The 19,704-nt window shown below is 41.8% G+C and overlaps 1 protein-coding gene across 5 annotated transcripts in view; it reads left to right on the forward strand.

Moving 5' to 3' along the window:
• The window catches only part of PTPRG (protein tyrosine phosphatase receptor type G), a 680,315-nt gene that overhangs the window by 122,599 nt on the left and 538,012 nt on the right, over positions 1–19,704 (forward strand). The window contains exons 1-2 of one of the 5 annotated variants that reach the window (XM_058562206.1): positions 3,425–3,920; positions 4,992–5,092. The exons of the other annotated variants lie outside the window; for them this stretch is intronic. Coding sequence (XP_058418189.1) covers positions 5,017–5,092 — 76 coding nt within the window. The 5' untranslated portion in view covers positions 3,425–3,920; positions 4,992–5,016. Of the gene's footprint in view, positions 1–3,424; positions 3,921–4,991; positions 5,093–19,704 lie in introns of those variants that run through there. 5 annotated transcript variants of the gene reach the window in all.

Below are 19,704 nucleotides of genomic sequence, written 5' to 3' on the forward strand. Positions count from 1 at the left end.
GCATAGCCATTTACAAAATTCTAACCACATGCTCATTTCGTTTTTCTTTTTCTTAGCAATGGACGGAAATTTTATTAACCTGATAAATTGTGCCTACCAAAAATCTACAGCAGACATCATACTCAATGGCCAATGTTAAACTTTTCCTTTGTGATCAGGAAGGATAAAAGGATTCCCGTTATCCTGACTTCCTCTTCATTTTCTTTTGTTTTTACAACTTTATTGAGGTGTAATTGATATACAAAAAAGCACGGGCTCATTTCTAATGTGAGCCCCCCCCGCCCCCCGCCTGGAAGAGTTGCCCAGAGCTAACATCTGTTGCCATTCTTCCTCCTTGTGCTTGAGAAAGCTTGGCCCTGAGCTAACATCCATGCCAGTCTTCCTATATTTTGTATGTGGGTCGCTGCCACAGCATGGCTGCTGAGGAGTGGTGTAGGTCCACTCCTGGGATCCAAACCAGGCCGCTGAATTAGAGCACACTGAACGTAACCACTAGGCCATGGGGCTGGCCCCCCATCCTCGTTTTTTATAAGGCTTTCTTGCTGATGGGTTGCATGAAGACACTTCCTTGTATGTCTGCACTAGCTACGCACCTGGTGTTTAGGTACACAGGTGAGCAGGGAACTAACCTGAGAGCTAGTCTGTAGTGGAAATGACTGGAGTCCTTCAATGGAGAAATACGTTTTCTGGCTTTTGCCAGTGTAGGGCAGTGTGCAAGATGGTTTCTGTCCTTTTTTCCTCCGAGCTTTTTTGAAAAGTTAGCATGTTTATTTTCCATGCTTCAGTCAGGTAGTGGTTGATCATGGAGTTAGTCGTGGATTTGAATACTGGCTGCTCCACTGATACAGCCTTGTGACCTGAAAGTCCTTTAAACTTTTGTTACTGAGCCCTAAGGGACCAGTGACCCGCTAGTGGGTCCTTTCGCCCAGAGTCGCTGGTGCCAAGAGAATGAGACCAGGTTCAGAATAGCAGAACAGGAACTGTATTAGTTGATCAAGGAATGGAGACGGGAGAGCTCATGCTCTAAAAACACCTTCTCCCCGAAGACAGGGAAATGGGGAACTTTTAAAGGGTGAGGGGTCCTGGTGTCATTGGGGTTCCTGGGAAGAGGGTGGAGACTTCCTGGAACAGTTGGTGCATGCGCTGTCCTTGAACTCTTGCTTGTGGCCCCAAACGTGCCTAGCAAGGTATGCAGGAGGGGAGACTTTTGTATAGTAACGAAGCAGAAGCAACTTCAGTTCACCTCCAAGTCCCTCTGCACAGGCGCTGCTCCCGTGGTCGGGTTATAGCTGGTTTAGAGCGGTTTGTAGTTGTGATTTCTCTGGTGGGGAAGCCCAGCTCAGCTGAAAAACATCTCAAAAGAAGATGTTAGGTGTGGGCCAAAGTGAAGTTTTTCTGTTAGGAATACATGTCGGTGCACTGGGGATATGTATGGGTGACACTTTGGGCTTTAAATTTTTCCTCTATACAATGGGGATAGTGAAAGTGTCGTCCTCATGGAGTTACTGGGAGGATTTGATCCATGTCAAATGTTCATGGCACGGTGTCTGCTGCATGGGAGACAGTTAAGATTGATCATCATTATCATCATCATCATCTTTTCCTCTAAAGAGCCAGAGAGTGAATATTTTAGGCTTTGCAGGTCATGCTGTCTCTGTCACAGCTACTCAACTCTGCCCTTGTAGCAGGAAAGCAGTCATAGATGATATGCAGCGAATGGGTGTGGCTGTGTCCCAGTAAAATTTTATTTATAAAAACAGGCTGGATTTGGCCCGTATATAGTATGTAAACAAACGTAGCTGTGTGCCAATAAAACCTTACTTACAAAACTAGGCAGGTTGGATTTGGCTCATGGGATGTAGACTGCTGATCTTTTTTAGTGGTTCTCAAACCTTTTAACCTCAGATCTCCTTTTACACTCTTAAAAATTACAGAGGACCCCTGAGAGCTTGTGTTTATGTGAGTTATATCTATTAATATTTACCATATTAAAAATTGAAACTGAGATATTTAAAAACTATTAATTAGTTAAAAATAACAATAATAAAACCATAGCATGTATATAATAACATTTTCATGAAAAGTAACTATTTTCCAAAACAAGAAATGTTATTGGGCAGAGTGGCGTTGCTTTACATTTTTGCACATCTCTTTAATGTCTGGCTCAACAGAAGCAACTGGATTTTCATATCTGCTTTTGTATTCAATTAGTTGTTATGTTCCAAGTCAGATAGTCTCTGGGAAACGCCCACTTGACCTCCTGAAACTATCTTGGGGATCCCCAGGGGTCCCTGGACCACACTTTGAGAATGGCTGGTCTTTAGACATCATGAAGGGAAATTAGGTTAGGTATTACCTTGTAAATGCCAGCTGCTTTTACCTCCCACTTCCAAGTTCCTTTGTCATCTTATTCTGAGCTAAAAGCGCAGGTTGCAGTGTTTTTCCCTTCCCCCTGTTGCAGAAGGCATATTTAGTTGTGTGGTAGGAGTGTATGAAAGCAAGTTTGCTTTATTTTCGGAAATGATTGTCACCTTAGCTGAAATTGTCTGCCGCTGCATCATAATAGAGTTTTACTACTGTAGAGAAACAAAAGCCAGGAGATAGTGTGAATTCATTGGAGTAAAGGAGAACAAAAGAAGTGGGCTTCAGAGCAAGAAAATGCCTCTGATGACAAAGAATCCTAAAAGAATGATTTGCATAAACTGAAACACTTAAAAAGCTCCAAGAAAATAAGATTAAATACAAAAGGAGACTCAACTTAGAGTGGCTGCCTTGGATAAGTTTTCAGGATTTTCAAGAACAAATGTTTCATACTTTAGTGTTGAGAGCTCTTGAATTCTAGGGCAAAGATATCTGGAACTCTGTATTCTTTTCAGGGAGAATGTGTCTCCATGGTCATTTTGGAGTTGATCCTTATTTGGTGAACAGGAGACTCTGAAAACCTTGAGAGTTTTCATAAGCAATATGTCCTTATTCCTCTGTGCACCCCCTCCCCCCGCAAGGATTTCCATATGCTGCTAAGACTTGACTTTTCAACCGAGAAATAAGTTGACTCACGCGTTGCTAAAACCATACTGTGAGATCCTAATATGAATCCATGTATGTGAGATTTTTCTCATAAAGAAAGGCAAAATTACTTGATCCAGATCTGTTTTGTTCATAGATACCTGCAAGTAAATAGACTGAGGGATAAAACTGCAAATAAGCTGAGAATGTTCAACAGCGAGATTTCTTGTAGCCCTGACTAGATAGATATGAATATTAAAGTAATTCAGCACAGTGCTAAAAGCTTGTACCTAATTGCCTTTTCTTTATATTTAGCTTAACTTTAAGGGAAATTTATCACTAAATTGGGCTCAATGAATTCCATGGTTGCCAGCTTTTATTACCCATTATACCATATTTCTGTTTAATTTACCTCTTATGGCGGTGATACTTCTTATGGCGGTGATACTTCGGTGAGGATATGACTGTGTATTTGGAAGATGGAGAAGTGAACTTGACTGCCTTTGAAGGTTCAACTCCAGGGCTTCTCGAAAAAAATGGCAACGAAACCATCCTACCTTGTTCCAGAACATTCACATTTTGGGTTTTCTCTACTGAATTGTACCGGATTGTAGTGGATACATGTCCCCATCTTCTGGGCCTCATGTTCAGCTGTGTCACTTGCATTCCGTGTACGGTCCCCTTCCCTTTTTATTACATCTGTTACTTGTATTCCCTTTGCTTCTGTGAATCTTAAATTGCATGCTTTTATACTCCACAGGAAATACATGTAAAACATCATCACAACTCTGATAGAAACAAATGTGCAGCCCTGTCATTAAAGCTACAGCTGTAAGCTGTGCCTCCATCCAGGTCAGAAGGCTCTGCCATGAGGAACCCAACAATTAGCAATGAGCAGGAAACAGTCTCGGAGGGTAAGCCTCCTGGTTTTCTGGAAACATTGTAGTGGGAGATTTAGTAGTTGCCATCCCCCCTTCCCAGCTCGCTTGCGCCTTTGTCTGTTTTCTACTAGCTACACATTTCCTCCTGTGTGTTCACGGAGCACTCCGCCATCACACCATATGGGCTCTTTCCTCTGGTGATTAATCAGGCTGCATGCTGGGCTCTCTGATTCTTTGGGGACTGTGTTTCCTCCTGGTCTTGTCAGAACATGTAGAATAGCAGTGTGATACTTCTCACATTTGCACCCACTGCTAACAAGGTATCTGACAACTCCGCAGTAGCATCTTGGATGCGGGACACAGGATGCAACTGGGCTGTGCTGTTTCATTTTCTGATCTCTGCTAGATCTGAGTTTGAGGAGGCCTAGGCCACATTTTCTTATTTATATTGTGTCTCTGGTTGCATGTTATAATCATAATAATATATTTATTCTATTTTTGTGGACCAAAATGTGGAGGTTAAAAAAAAAAAAACCAAAGCCCACATTCAGTGGCTAGTTTTTTCCTCTACAGTGTATTAATGAAAAGAAATAAGTGCAGAAACGTCTTTAAGAATTGTTATCATCATAATGATGATGACAGAAATAATAGCAGCCTGTGTGTTTTGAGGCATCGTGCTAAGATTTCACATCCTTCCTTGGTTACTATTTTACCACAACTTGGTGAGAATAGGGGCTATTACTATCTTCATTTTAGAGAAGAGGAATTTGAGGCCTGGGAAATTAAGTATCTGGCCTTCAGTACCTCAGCTGATAAATGGCAGAGTTGGATTTTTTTCTTTTTACTTTTATTTAAACAATTAAAGATTTTTTGTAATTGAATTAGAACATATAAAAATTAATTATAAATAGTTTATATATTAATAATAGTTAAAATTAATCATAATATTTAATGTGTTAAAATATATATAGATGTATAGTGTACTATAAATATACAAATATAATAAAATATATAATATATAAATACATTATATATTAAGTATGTTATAATATTTAGTATATATGTGCACAGATCTTAAGTGTGTGGCTGGATACATTTATATAGGGGTATTACTGTTTTCACCTGAGTGATGACCTTCCAGATCAAGATGTGGACCCTTTTCAGCATCCTAGCCACACGAGTCATTCCTCTCCACTTCCAAAAAGGTAACCACTGTTGTGATTTCACTCACCATAGATACTTTTACCTGTTGTAGAACTTCATATAAATGGAACCATACAGTGTGTACTCTTTTGTAAAAGTCTGACTTCTTTTGCTGAACATGTCTGTGAGATTCATCGTGTTGTTGTATGGGGTCTTGTTCTTTAGTTTTCATTGATTATATGAATATACAGTTACTGAGTGAAGGCTTGCTGCCTGGTGCGCATAGAAGCCAATGCTACAGCACAGGCTTTTGAGAGAAGAAAGAGCTGAGCAGCAAGGAGACAGGAGGCAAGGCTCAAATTGGTCTCCCCAAGCTGAAGCCGGGACAGACTTTCAAGGAGTTGGGAGTGGGAGTGGTTATACAAAATGCTAACTTGGTGGAATCTGGTTGGAGGGTGAGAGTCTAACAGTCTTACAAGTCCCATGTGCTACAAATCAAGGGACCCCTCGCTTCTTCTTAGGTTCCACATTCCTCTTTCTTTTTACCCTGAGTTCTGTAGTTTGGGAAGTTTTGGTTCCTAGGCAGCTTGAGGTTGTCTGAGGACAAGGTTTCCACCTTCTGAGCATGCTCCAGCTACATGACTTAGAGTTTTAGCTCATTACCCCTGCAGAACAACTTTTGATACAACATTGTTATTGATACAATACAATACAATACAATACAATACAATACAATACAATACAAGAGGGCCAGTAGGAATTGGCATATGATGGTTACAATACCACAGTTGATCCCCTTTCGTATTGGTAGACCTTTGGGTTCTTTCCAGTTTTAGGCTTTTGGGAATAAGCTGTAAAGAACATTCTTGTGTATGCCTGTTGGTGCCCATTTGTAGGCAATTCCCTTGGGTCCCTACCATAAGGGAGTCATAAGGTGGGTGCAGAGTTTGGATTTGAACGTTGGTCCTTTATCGTTGCTGCTGCCTATTGTTTAAAAATCTCCCCAGTGGCCAGCCCGGTGGTGCAGTGGTTAAGTGCGCGTGCTCCGCTTGGTTGGCCCAGGGTCTGCAGGTTCGGATCCCGGGCACGCACCGACTCACCGCTTGTTGAGCCACGCTGTGGCAGCGTCCCATATAAAGTAGAGGAAGATGGGCATGGATGTTAGCCCAGGGCCAGTCTTTCTGAGCAAAAAGAGGAGGATTGGCATTGGATGTTAGCTCAGGGCTGGTCTTCCTCACCAGAAAATAAAAAAATTTTAAACATAAAAAAAGTAAAAATCTCCCCAGTTGATGAAGCTGTAGGTTTTCTGAAAATTCATTGGACTGGTACTTCGAGATGTGAAAAGTAAAAACTGTTTTCTCCTCTATTCTCTGCTACTGCCACACTCTCACTGTTACCAAGCAAGGGCTCTCTCCACCTGTGCACACAGAAGCTGATACCATGGTACACCAGTCTTTGAGGGAAGAACATTTATTATGCAGTCGATTGGGAAGTATATGGAAGGACAGGCTCCCAACTCTGTCTCTCTGATTCAGGGTATGAGGTGAGGTTTGAGGGATCAAGGAAAGCAGGCTGGTATGCGGAGGCGCTGGCAAGATGTGTTTCAATTGGCAGATGAAAATTTTCTCCTATGTGCATGCTCCTGGCTGGCTCCAGCCTTGAGAAGTAGCTTTGACATTCTGTTGTTAGGATGAGGTCAGCACAGTAAACAAGGGTAAAGTTGTGTAGATTTAAGTCATTGCCTTCTCTATTGATAACAGTTTCTAGAGATTTAGTCATCTTCTCCTTCCTGGCACAGAGAGGAAGGCACCCCCTACAAATGGGGATTTCTCTTATAAATGTAAATTTACCTTACAAATGGATAACTTCTGCTAGGTTTTCAGAGGTTTTCCCTGTGTCTGTTGTTTCTTAAAAATAATCAGCCTAAAATAATTCTTATGCCAAAGAGGCATATTTTGGGGTGACACATTCTGTTCCTGGTCCTGTGGCTACATCACTGACAACACACTGATGCCAGATGTGTGGGGTTTTCCACACCAAGCAGTTGTCCAGTTCTCTGCAGACACTACCTGGGTGTCCTACAGTTTAACCCAGTCTGCTTGGAGATAGTGTCAGGTCTCACAGGTTGAGGGCTTAGTCCCACAAAACTGTGCCCCCCTGCCCCTGACACATACACTTTAGATGACAGTTGCATGATGGATCCCCAGGTTACCCAGAACTTCTGTCAACTTGGCTAGAAATCTGAGGTACCCACAGCCCCTTCCTCAGATTCAGTTCTTTGCTAGAATGGCTCACAGAACTGGGGAAAACAGTTTACTTACTGGATTACTGGTTTATTACAAAGGATGTGTTAAAGAATATAAATGAAGAGCCAGATGAAGAGATACGTAGGCGAGGTCTGGAAGAGTCCTGAGCACAGGAGCATCTGTCCCTCGGGAGCTTTTCGGTGCATCACCTTCCTGCCCTCTGGCCTGTTCTGGTTCACTAACTGGAAAGCTCTCCAAACTCCATACTTTTGGAATTTTTACTCAGGCTTTCTGCAAGTTTCCTCATTAACATAAACCCTGGTGTGGTTGAAAGGGGCTTGTGATGAATAACAAAAGACACTCCTTTCGTCTTTATAGCTCTTATCACTTAGGACATTCCAAGAGTTTTAGGGGCTTAGTTTCGGGAACTAGGAGCAGAGACCAAACATACATTTTTATGATAGGTCACAATACTTCAAGATGTTTCTTAGCAGCTTGCCTCGCTTATACAGGTGCCAGATCATTAAACTGCCCATCATTTTCAGTTTGTTTTCCGACTAATGGCCTTTTCGTAAAATAGATACAGGACGCTAGAAGAATGCATCTTATCAGTGTTGTTTGCTTAAAAGATTGTGAAGAATTTTCGGTTACAATAATGTCAGATTCCACAAGATTGGGATTGAGAGTAACTATTTTAACTAGCTTGACACTTTTTCTATTTTGGCTTTATTTTATTTAATATTAAGTACTTCAGTACTTGGTACTGAAGGTCGAGTGATCCAAATTCAGAAACCAGAAATAGTGTTTCTAAGATATTCCATCGGTTGGGGGAGTTGACATCTTGTTTCCTGTGCTCTCTTTGTGCTAATTGGTTGTATGGCCTTGAGAAAGCCACTTTCTCGTGCTTTGATTTGCTCTATTTTAAAATGGGATATATGGGATTGCATCAAGGGTTCTTAACCTGTTCTTGGTTTTTCCAATCCCTTTGGTAATCTGAAGGATGACTCTCTCCTTTGAAAACCAAATACAGATTTGTGTCACGTCTCATATGGGCTAGTTCAAGCGTATTTGCTCAGGATTCCTTGATTATAAAGGATATTTCCAATTCTAATATTAGTTGAAAGTTCACCTCTCTGCATTTTGGAGGAGAAATCTTTTATTGCATCAGGTTTATTGTCTGGATGCCGGTATATACTGTCATAGCCAAAATGTAATTGATGCTCCACCGTCACCCTGTAACAAAAGTGAGCTAGATGCACGATTGGTCAGGTAACATCTTTGTGGACTGGCACTCTGAGGCAGCTTGTGCTGTGAGGATGAAGTGAATAAGCCAGAGTCCAACCCTGCCCTCCTAGGATTTACAGTGAGGGGACAGGATCTGACTTGGCGAATAGCTGCTGGAGAAGAGAGGCAATGGTTGTCTGGTAGGCCAGGTGGTGTAATGGTGAAGAGTGCAGGTTCTGGAGGGAGACAGAGGCAGATCAGATTGGAATCTCAGATCTACATGGGCCAGGTATTTAACCCTCTCTGTGCCTCAGTTTTCCGTATGTACAAAGAGTATAGTAACTATATCCAGTATTGAGGATTCTTGGGGCTTTAAATGCATCAATGCAGGGTTACTCAGCCTTGGCACTATTTGACACTTTGGACCAGATCATTGTTTGGGGAAGGTGCTGTCCTGTGCAGTGTAGGATGTTTAGCGGCATCCTTGGCCTCTGTCCACCAGATTCCTCCAGTTGTAGCAACCAAAAATGTCTCTGGGCATTGGCAAATGTCCCGTGGAGGAGTCAAAATCCCCTGCAGCCCCCTGCCCAACCACTAGTCTTATGTTAAATTCGATTTTCTAAATGCTATAGAAAAACTCTTGGTGACTGTTGACGTAAAGAAAAACTCTTTTGAATAAGCCGTAATTCCCTACGTGATGGTCCATTGATGGAAACAAAACCAAAAAGCCAACAAAGCCCAGGTAACAAAAGTCTGTTTGTTTCCTGCTTACTGAATTATTGATGCTCTCCCTGAGATGAACTGCATTCATTCAGGTAAGATTAATACCCACCTGCTCTGTCCCCTGGCCCTGCCCCTGGTGGCTGCAATGTGACGGTTCCTGCTACCTGCCCATTTGCAGCCCAGCTTCTCTGACATCCTGCAAACAGGCTCTGTTCTCGAGGTCTTAGCTCAGAGCAGACCTGTTAAATCATGATAAAGCCAGGCAGCTCTGCCGAGAACGCTAGCCTGCTGGGGCTGTGGGCACAGGTGCCAGGCAGTGGGGGAGCTAAGCTGACAGTGATAAAAGACACATGCGGGAAGGGCTTTGGGTGGCTGAGACACAAACCCTGGGTATTATCGCCTTACCTGTTAATGACCACACACCCCAGAGGTATCGACCCAGAAGTGGTGTTTGGGCACCTGAGGCTTGGAGTTGAGTTGGTGAGGCTGCCTGTGATGAGAGTGAAGAATAGGTGGAAATAACACTGCTGGAAAAGCGTGTGGAAACTAGGGAGTGAAATAGTAGTGTCTGATGGGTTTTGGTTGTTGGGGGAGGGAGTGGGAGGTTGGAAAAGATAGTGGGTGGATTCTGATTCTTTAGAACCTTTCTGGGGCTGGCCGTGGCATAGAGATTAAGTGCACGCGCTCGGCTGCTGGCGGCCCAGGTTCGGATCCCTGGCACGCACCGACGCACCGCTTGTCAAGCCATGCTGTGGCGGCGTCCCATATAAAGTGGAGGAGGATTGGCATGGATGTGAGCTCGGTGCTGATCTTCCTGACAAAAAACAAAAAGAAAGAAACTTTCTTTGTTCAACCATGTTATTTGGTTTCCAGCTTTGGATTTTGTGGACCAGTTTAAAATATAATTGGAGGGCTGATGTAGCATAGCTAACCTTTACGTTTGTCCAGTAAGGATGTTTAAAGAAAAAAAATACCATTCACCATCACTATCACTGCGTAAAAGAGAAGATGTTTTCTCACCAAAGAAGCAGAAGGAACGTAACCATGGAAGAAAGAGGAGTCGTTTATGTTGAATAGATTGCGGTTATGGAAGGTTGCCAGTGGTCCTTATGTTTTCTCCTTTCACCAGGCCCAGGCGAGGATGTCAGCATAGGCTGCTCCGTTTGTTTTAGTGCATATAGGAGGGACGCGATGCACATTGTCAAATGGCCACTGAATTAATGAAGGGTGGTGTCCCACGTTTGCCAGTCTTGGTGAGGACTGGTGGTTGAGCAGAGGCTGTGTGTGCCCCTTATATTTGAGGTGCCCTTGTCAGGGCGTTCATCTCTCATTTGTCCTTCCCCCTTCTCTCCACCTTTGCTTTGCCTTTTCCTAAGTGGCAGGCAAGACTGTAGCAGTACACAAGCATGTTCCCACTTGCCAAGATGTCGCACCTCTCGCTCTGCTTTTTGTTTCATATTGTTTGTATGTGCCCTAAGGGACAGTTATGCTGTAAAGGAGCGAGTCCCCCAGTGTCCTCGCCGCCCCAGGTCTCGAGAGGGGAAAGTGCAGAATGTGATCCCTGTAATGCAGACACGATTAAATGCTTGCAATCTATTGACATTTTGAAATGCTTTGGGCTCTAAGGCTTAGGGAGAGCTTTTAGAATTGGGAGCTACCTGTCATTTAAAAAAAAAAAAAAAACCTGGGAGAATGAACATGATGCAGCTAGGAGCTGTCCCATTGAATAAGTGCTCAATATGGGCTATATCTTCCATCTAAATCAAGACCCTGACCTGTTTCTTTGACTAATAATTGGACAATATATAGTGACATAGTATCTGTAAAGCTATCAGCAAAGGGAGACCCTAATTTCTTGCTTTGGAGAGTGGGTGTAGAAACTACATTAACTCTATGTCTTTCTTAGATTTTTATCTTACTCTGCTAGTGTGTTAATATTTTTGTTTTAGCTATGAATACATTGCAGTTTTTAAAATTCTGATAATACAGAAAGACGCTTGAACAATCCTTCCTAATTCCAGACCATGTGAAACATAAATGTGGTGAATTTTGTGCATTTGCTTTGCTTTTACATATGCAAAACATCCAATTTTAATATTACATAAATGATATATGTGTATTGTTAGACAACACACTTTTTTTCCATATTAATGTCTTGGAGAGCTATACATGTTTTTCCATAAATAATGTCCTCATCCTTGTTAACTGCTGCATAGTATTCCATGGTATAGATATTCCATAGTCTACAGAGCTGTTCATAGTTGCATGCTATTACAAATGATGCTGCAGTGAAAAAATAAAACTTAGTACATGCATCTTCTTCCACATGTACATTTTTATCTATGATTAAATACACAGATGATTAATTTGTATTTAAGGATATTTTTAATTTTAATGTATACTTTGCCTCCCCAAAATGCTATGTCACTTTGTGTTACTCCCATCAACAATGAAGGAAAAGATTGCCCGCCTTTCTGCATATCCCAGCCAATTGGTGATCTAAGTCCGTTAAAAAATACTGAGTCACTATGATGGGATGACCTGAATATTATCAGTCATCTGTATGAGTGAAGGGAGCATTGTGGTTTAAAGTCATCACTTGAGCAGTGACCTGCCTCCAGGAGCAGCTACAGAAGCTGAGGGACACTTTTACATACCAACAGGTAGATCGTTAGCTCACCAAGACCTTGGCTCGTTAGCTCTTTCCTAATGAGCTGGCTCTTAATTAAGTTGAGTAGTGTGTAAAAATTTAATTGTGAATGGAGAATACCAGTCTGGGTTTCTTAAAGATGTTTTGGAAATGTAATATTTTTCATGTGGCTAATTCCAAACCGCCTGCGAGGGGACTTGCCCTAAGAACACATGTCAAACAGGATAATTTTAGAAATTGTCACGAGGTCTGGCAAGTTTGGATTCTAAGTCTGTCAGAAGGAAATGAACACTAGCAGTAAGACCATAGTAAAAACTAAGCAGCTGGCCCCCAGTAGGTTGCCTCAGCACTGTGCGTGTGTAGGGCTGGGGCTTTGGTGCTTTAAGTCCCCTCGGTGTTTCCCTCCTGCCCACAGCCCATGCAGTCAGAGCTGTTGTTATCTCCATTTTACAGACGAGCTCACTGAGCTAGAGGGGAAGAGCCTGCATGCTGGGGATACAGCTAGTAAGAGGGTGAGCCGGAAAGTGCATGTGATATAAGTCTGCCTGATTCTAAACTCTTGACTGGGGGTCAGCAATTGTGGCCCACCACTTGCTTTTGTACAGCCCACCAGCTAGGAATGGTTTTTATATTTTTAAATGGTTGCATTTTAAGAGATTACTTTAATACATACATAACCTTGATTTTGCCTCTTGGCCTGCAAAGCCTAAGATGTTTACTATTTAGCCCTTCATGGAAAAAGTTTGCAATACCCACTCTTGGCTGTTATTCCTTAACTACCTTAGACTGAAAAGAAATCTTTTCACTCAAGTGGGAAAGTCAGCTAGGCCAGTGGTTCTCAAAGGTTAGCATGGGTCAGAATCACGTGGAGGGCTTCTTCCAACACGGATTGCTGGGTCCTATCCCCAGCATCTGGACTGGGACCAGAGAAGTGGCATTTCTAACAGTTTCCCAGGGGGTCTGATGCTGCTGTTCCTGGGACCACACTAGGAGAAGCCCTGAGCCAGGGGCTTAGGGATGAAGTAGGAGTTAGGGATGGTGACCAAGGACCTGCAAGAGTGTCTCACTCCAGTTATTGGCTGTAGCAGCCCCTCCAAGTTTGAGCCATAGGTTTGTAGAATGAAAAATCATGCATTAAGTAAAGAAGGCTGCTGTGTTGACAACGAAGAAATTTAAAATATGATGGCAGCAGCTGGATGAAAATGGAGATAACTAGTACTTAAGAACTGCAGTTTTTTCTACTTAAATGTTTTAATCATTAATGTGATTGAATATATAGTTAAACCTCTTTCTTATTTAAATGATAATAATTGGTATCAATTATTGGTAACTTACTATGTGCCAAACTGTGCTAAACTCTTATAATATGTAATCCTGTGAGGTTAGACAATAGTATCTCCATTTTAAAAGTAAGTAAATGGAGCTATAAGAAGATGTAAGAGATGTAAGAGGGAACTTGCCATCAGTCACTTGGCTAGTAAGTGGCCCCAGCCGTTTAGACCCTTGTTTATGACACAAGTCGTAACACATCCTGCCTTCACCCTCCTCCATGGCTACTGCGTGTGAATCCTGTCTGTCTCTTCAAACTTAGATAAATGTTCCCCTGGGAAAAAATGGCCCACTAGGTAAAATGTTATTAATGTTTTAATTGTTAATTATTTTATATTAATAATTAATAATTTAATTTTAAGTACATTCTTAGAAAAAGCTTTTGCTTCTAGTTTAGCTATCAAAATTATTTTTAGAAATTCGAATTATGGAAAATTGTTGTTGTTAGTGCCATCCAGTCGATTCCAATTCCTAGCGACCCTGTGTACAGCAGAGTGGAACCCTGCCCGGTCTTTTTGCGCCATCCTCTCACCTTCCAGCACTGTATCAGACGATGCTCTGCTGCTGTTCAGAGGGTTTTCGTGGCCAATTTTTTTCAGAAGTGGGGGGCTAGATCCTTCTTCCTAGTCTGTCTTAGTCTGGAAGCTCTGCTGAAACCTGTCCACTGTGGATGACCCTGCTGGTATTTGAAATCCCGGTGGCATAGCTTTTAGCATCACAGCAACACGCAGCTGCCACAGTGTGACAACCAGCAGACGGGTGGTGTGGTTCCCTGACCAGGAAGTAAACCTGAGCTGCAGCAGTGAGAGCACCAAATCTTAAACACTAGCCCACCAGGGAAAATTTTTACCTGAGAATATATACCAGACACTCTCATTTAACAGATGCTAGTATTTTGCCATAGTTGCTTAAGAGATTTTTTTTTTCCCCCCAAAGCCCCAGTAGATAGTTGTATGTCATAGTTGCACATCCTTCTAGTTGCTGTATGTGGGACACGGCCTCAGCATGGCAGGACAAGCGGTGTGTTGGTGCGCGCCCGGGGTTTCGAACCTGGGCCGCCAGCTGCGGAGCGCGCGCACTTAACCGCTAAGCTACAGGGCCGGCCCGAGAGATTTTTTTTTTAAAGGAGAAAACACTAGAGAATTGCTAAGTCTCTAAACTCCTTCTTTCCTCCCCGAAGTAATACCTTGTTTTGTTTATGCATACTTATATGTAGCAAAACTACAAAAACATGCAAAGGAAATCATATATAGCATCTTCAGCATATGGCCTTATAATCAATTGTGTGTTGACAATTTATTGAGTACGTGCTCCGTGGGAAATTAGATGAGAGAATGATGTTCCTGGGGGTTTTGTAGGCAGTGTATTAATAACATTTTACCCACGTCAGGAATTCCTATGTGGCACCCTAAGTCTCCCCTTTCATCATCCATGTATTTTGTTGCTGTTTGTTTGTTTTGTTTTGGTTTTCAGGTGTCTGGCAAATTCCTAGAATGCGTGTCTTTGGGTTTGGATCTTTAAGTTCCTATCAGAGTTTTGACAGATTCTTTAAAGCAACAAGTGTTTTTTAAGTCCCTGTGGGTACTAGGCATTTTGCAAGGTAAGGGGGATACAGTAGAGAATGGGACACATAAATAACCCTCCCTCTTTGAGCTTGCATTGAGGCTATTCCAATTCTCACTCACCCTCCCCCAATTTAGTATAATAGGATTTTTCTAAAAGTTAGTAATACTTGTAGTTAATACAGCCGTGAGTCGCCTAACGACAGGGACACCTTCTGAGAAATGCATCGTTAGGCAATTTCGTCATTGTATGAGCATCATCGAGTGTACTTACACAAATCTAGATGGTATAGACTGCTCCACACCTAGGCTGTATGGTACTCATCTTATGAGGCCACCATCATATGCCGTCTGTCATCGACTGAGACGTCTTATGCAGCTCGTGACTGTCGAGTCCCAGATTTTACGTGCTGGCCTCAGCATTCAGCTGTGGTTACCATTATCCTTATGTGTGGCAGGCAGTGTGTCACAGTTTTTGGTTCGTAGAAGGTGGTCACCTTATCTATTATGTGGCAATGAGGTGTCCACATTCTTAGTAAATGGCCTGCAAAAGTTGTGTGCCCATTTCCATTTGTTATTAGACATTGTGCTAATTGCACGGGTGATTTAAATGTTAAAAAGGCACTAAAGCATTTGTTGTAATAATTAACAAAGGATTGGTAGGTTACAAATGAATGATAATGCTATATTTTTAAAATACAGCGTTATATATCTGTGCAAAGTGGTGTATGTTATGAAACATTAATATTCAAATGAGAGATTTGAACTGAAAGATCTCTAAAATCCTTTCTAGTAAATTCTTTCTAGTTTTATAAAGTATAAGCTCTACAACTATTAATGTATTTTGTGAGACATCAACTGTGTCACACTTCTGAAAACCTCAAGGAGAGGCCACAGCCTACCTTTGGTCATATGCCAGTGTATTCACTGAACCTTGGATAGTGGCCTAAAAATTGCTGATTTTTTTCTTCTTTCTCAGTAACAGAAGCTCTGTTTCTCCAGGTGAACACAGAGTAAGTAGCATGGAATACAGACTAGCCTTCAGCCTCTGTAGTTAGGTGTGATTTAAATTTTGGCTGATGGATCGATATAAGTGGAAATGGCATGCAATTTCCAGGAAGTTTCCTTAAAAGGAGAGAGTCATGTCCTTAATCCCTTCTTCTTCCTCTTAGCTGGAATGTGGACATGATGGCTGGATCTTGAGCAGTTACTTAGGATCATAAGGTTGATATTACATGAAGAGGATGGAAAAGCCACAAGAGAGAAGCAGTCTGGGCAGCACTGTGTACATAGTTGTGCAGATTATTTCTTGCAGAAAGGCCTCTGGCTGAGAGGTTGATTAAGGGGCTGAAATTCAATCCAGGCTCTGCTTTCCACGTTGTGTACCTGGAGAAAGCTTGGGCCTTTTACTATCCACAAAAGGATCGTGTGCTTACTAAGCCATGTACCTACAGGGCTCCTTTCACCTGGAGGGCTACCTTTTTCTAAGTTATTCAAAGGTGCCACATGAGCCCTGTTACTATGGAACGCCTCACCATCCCCAGACCTCCCTACCTGTAAACTTCATTAATGGTAGAGAGAAGTAACCTTTTATCTTGTTTTAGCCACTGTCGTGGCATTTTCTGTTATTGGTGCCTAGACCTAAACCTGATAAATATATCGCTATTTTTTTCTTTGCAAATGTTATTTTGGACTTTTTTGTTTGTTTTGTTTGCAAACAACAGAAATCAAATCTTGGCAACTGAAGTCAAATGAAGTTTTTTGGAAGGTTATCAGGGGCTCACAGAATAGACAGGCAACTGAAGAATAAACGTTGGGTCATGGGCAAGGAACAAAGAAATTCCAGGAGGCTAGCAAGTGGGTGCTAGCGAACAGGACACTCAGAGCCAGGAGAGTGTGGTCAGAGATGCAGCTCCTGCTACTGGGGACAGTAATCTCCAGCCTTGTCTTTTCTCCTTAAGGGGCTCAATCGTGATTTCACTGGTATCCTGAGGTCAGGGTGTCCATTTGGCGAGGTGTAGATCAGCTGTCCTGGCTCCTTGGCCTCCAGCTCCTGTAGTGGGAGCAAGCTCCTCTGGGTCGACTGTGTAACTGCCTGCGGTGAATGGAACATATTCTTCCAAAAATGAATTGAAGCTGCTGGTAGGGTGGGGGATGGATGCTGAGCACCAAAAGGAAATAAAGAAGAAAGAATGAAAAGAAGAAGACATTGACGACACGTGGTCACACCACTGTGTGCTCTCAAAATAAGAAATGGAATAGAGTGCATACGAGTTTCCCACCAACGGTCTTCTTTTCTTTTTGGTACTTAATTTCCCGCCATCAAGAAGTGAGTGCTAACTCTGTATTTATTAGTTCACAGATCCCTCAGCAGATCCTTATTGAATGCCTGCTGTGTACAGGAGTTCTGTGCTAGATATAAGAGGGACATAATGACATCAGAGATGGAGCGGGTGCTCCCTGTGGTAACATAGCCCCAAACACCATGTTGTGTTTTGGCATCCAGAATGACACGGAAGCTGCGGAAAAGGCTTTGCAGTCTTAGCTGCACTGCCACCTGCCCCTCCCCTTCTTCTGTAACTCTTTAGGGAATGGTTCATTTGCTTTTTTCATTGGGGCTTATGCCTCAACTCTGTGGTCTGACATCATCTTGAACCCTGCAGAGGTATGTTTCTGTCTCTGAAGTGCTATTTTGTGGTAATTTTATGGTTCTTCTTTATGAATAATTTATCTGTAGAGTCCTAATATCTTTGTAAGACAGTGAATTTTAGTGTTTATCAAGGATATGTCTCAACTAGAAGAGAGAAATCAATTTCTTATTACAAAGAAAAGCAAAACGTGAGATCATCCACCTTATGGGAAAGCAGTGTATTTTATAAGCATTTTGGATTATTATTATTTAAGTCAGGAACACATGGATTTATAAACAAATTATTGTCCCTTCTCATAAAGAAAATGATACATTTAGTAGTCTCTTTTTATGCATCCTCACCATCTATCTATTCTTGTTGTTGGGTTATGAAGTATCCTATAGTCACAGTATTTTAGGGCTAAAAGACAAACCTGTGCTTAAATCATCTTGTAAAAATATTTGCCTAATCTTTTTATAAAAACTTCCCGGGGACACTGACTCCCTAATCTATTTTGGTGACTTACTTCTTTGTCTTCAGCTCTTCTAGCCCTTATTGCAAGATATATATGGATGCTCTTGTCCAATTTTCGTAAATATTTCTTGGAATTCCATGTGGTAAAAAGTTTTTATGCCTCTTGAGTTGAACAGTCCATACTAGCTGGATTTCTGTGCCTCTTGTGAATCTCTGAATGCCCAAAGAAAAGAAGAACAACAGTAATATTAGTAATGGTTACAGTTTACAGTTTATTAAATACTTCTTAAATGCAATGCATAATCCTGATACCCTGTAAGGTACATACTGTTGTTATCCCCATTTTTACAGAGAGGAAAGTAAGGCCTTTATTCTCAGGGCCAAAGGCAACAGACCTGGAACTTGAGAGATGGTTGCCTCAGATCTAGTTCTATGGGAAATCAAAATCACTCTTCTGTTTTCCCACAAACAGTAAATTGCTATATACTTTACTTTTATGCTTGAAGGAGAAACAGTAGGTGCTACTGTAAGGAATGATTTTATTATAGGTATTAGAATATTTTAAGCTCCTGTTTGGCCCAAATACAACTTATAAAAAATAAGACTCAGAGAACCATAACAGATTTAGAAACTCCAGCTTCCTTCTCTTACTATTGCCTTGTTACATTCAGGGAAGAGTTTTTTAAATTAATGACATTACTTGTTTTATTAAAAGATTCCTTCCATATCCTTGGCTTCTTCTCACTTTAGCCTGCTGTGTACAGGGATGTAGAAGTGAATTGAAAAATACTGGGCAGATTCATACTGCCTGCTGGAGAAGGCATGGATCCATGTGACGTATCTACTTTAATGAATTTTTGGCTTTAGCGAGTTAAAACGGTATGATGTTTTGATACTGTCCTTTAGTTTAAAAATCCTGGACTGTTTTATATTTATTTTTGAGGCTGAGGGGAAAGCAGGAAAGATGGAAATTTTGCCAGTATGTATCTCTGTTGCTTTGAAACAAATCAGGGAAATTTGGTGTGTCCTGAACAGCAGCGAGGGTACCAAGTTTAGTGCTCTGGTGACTTAGTAGCTTTTCCTTGGCAATTAGAAACCAGGGCCTTTGGAAAGCAGAGGGCACTGAAGTGGCCCAGAGACTCATAGGACATACTGATGAGCTCGTGGAGGAGAGGCAGATTTTGCAGTAAGATTTTGATAAACTTTTGCCCTGGTGCCTTGTCCCCTCTCGTCCTTCCCCATCTGTAAGAGAAGCAAGGAAGTCAACGCTATTGACTTTGAGCAGTCGTTGCATTGTGATGCGCACAGTGAATTTGAAGTTTGGGTCTTTAGTTAAAAGGGGATAAATAATCAACATTGAATTCTTACCTGTTATAGCTTTGTTGGCTTCATAAATTGTCCCCAAGGAACCTTCATGAATGGTACAGATACCAGCCGTCACCTGGCTTACTAAAAGCCATAGAAATCCTGAAACCTCATTTTAGGCAAGGATTTCCACTTCTACTATTGCAAAAACTTCCACAAACAGCAACGTTTCCATATATGAAACATTGTGTTGCGTTGCCTGCTACCGAACCATAAATCTTACCACAGAGGGAGAAAAGGGGCAATTGAGCATGAATCATACAAAGTTTTGAGGAAGACTTTGTTGACTATTGTTGCACATGAAGACGTACTGGAGGAAAGGCCCTGGGGTCAGTTTCTTTAATTAAAAGAAAAGACTCAGAACGTTCTCAAGCATTCACCAAGGGGCCTTGAACTTGGAGTTATGGGCATTATGAGGTGTGGAGGCCTTCTCTACAAAAGTGTCTGGAGGAGTGGCATCCTCAGAGCTCG

Source organism: Diceros bicornis, chromosome 2, assembly GCF_020826845.1.
Source record: "Diceros bicornis minor isolate mBicDic1 chromosome 2, mDicBic1.mat.cur, whole genome shotgun sequence".
Classification (NCBI taxonomy): Eukaryota; Metazoa; Chordata; class Mammalia; order Perissodactyla; family Rhinocerotidae; genus Diceros; species Diceros bicornis.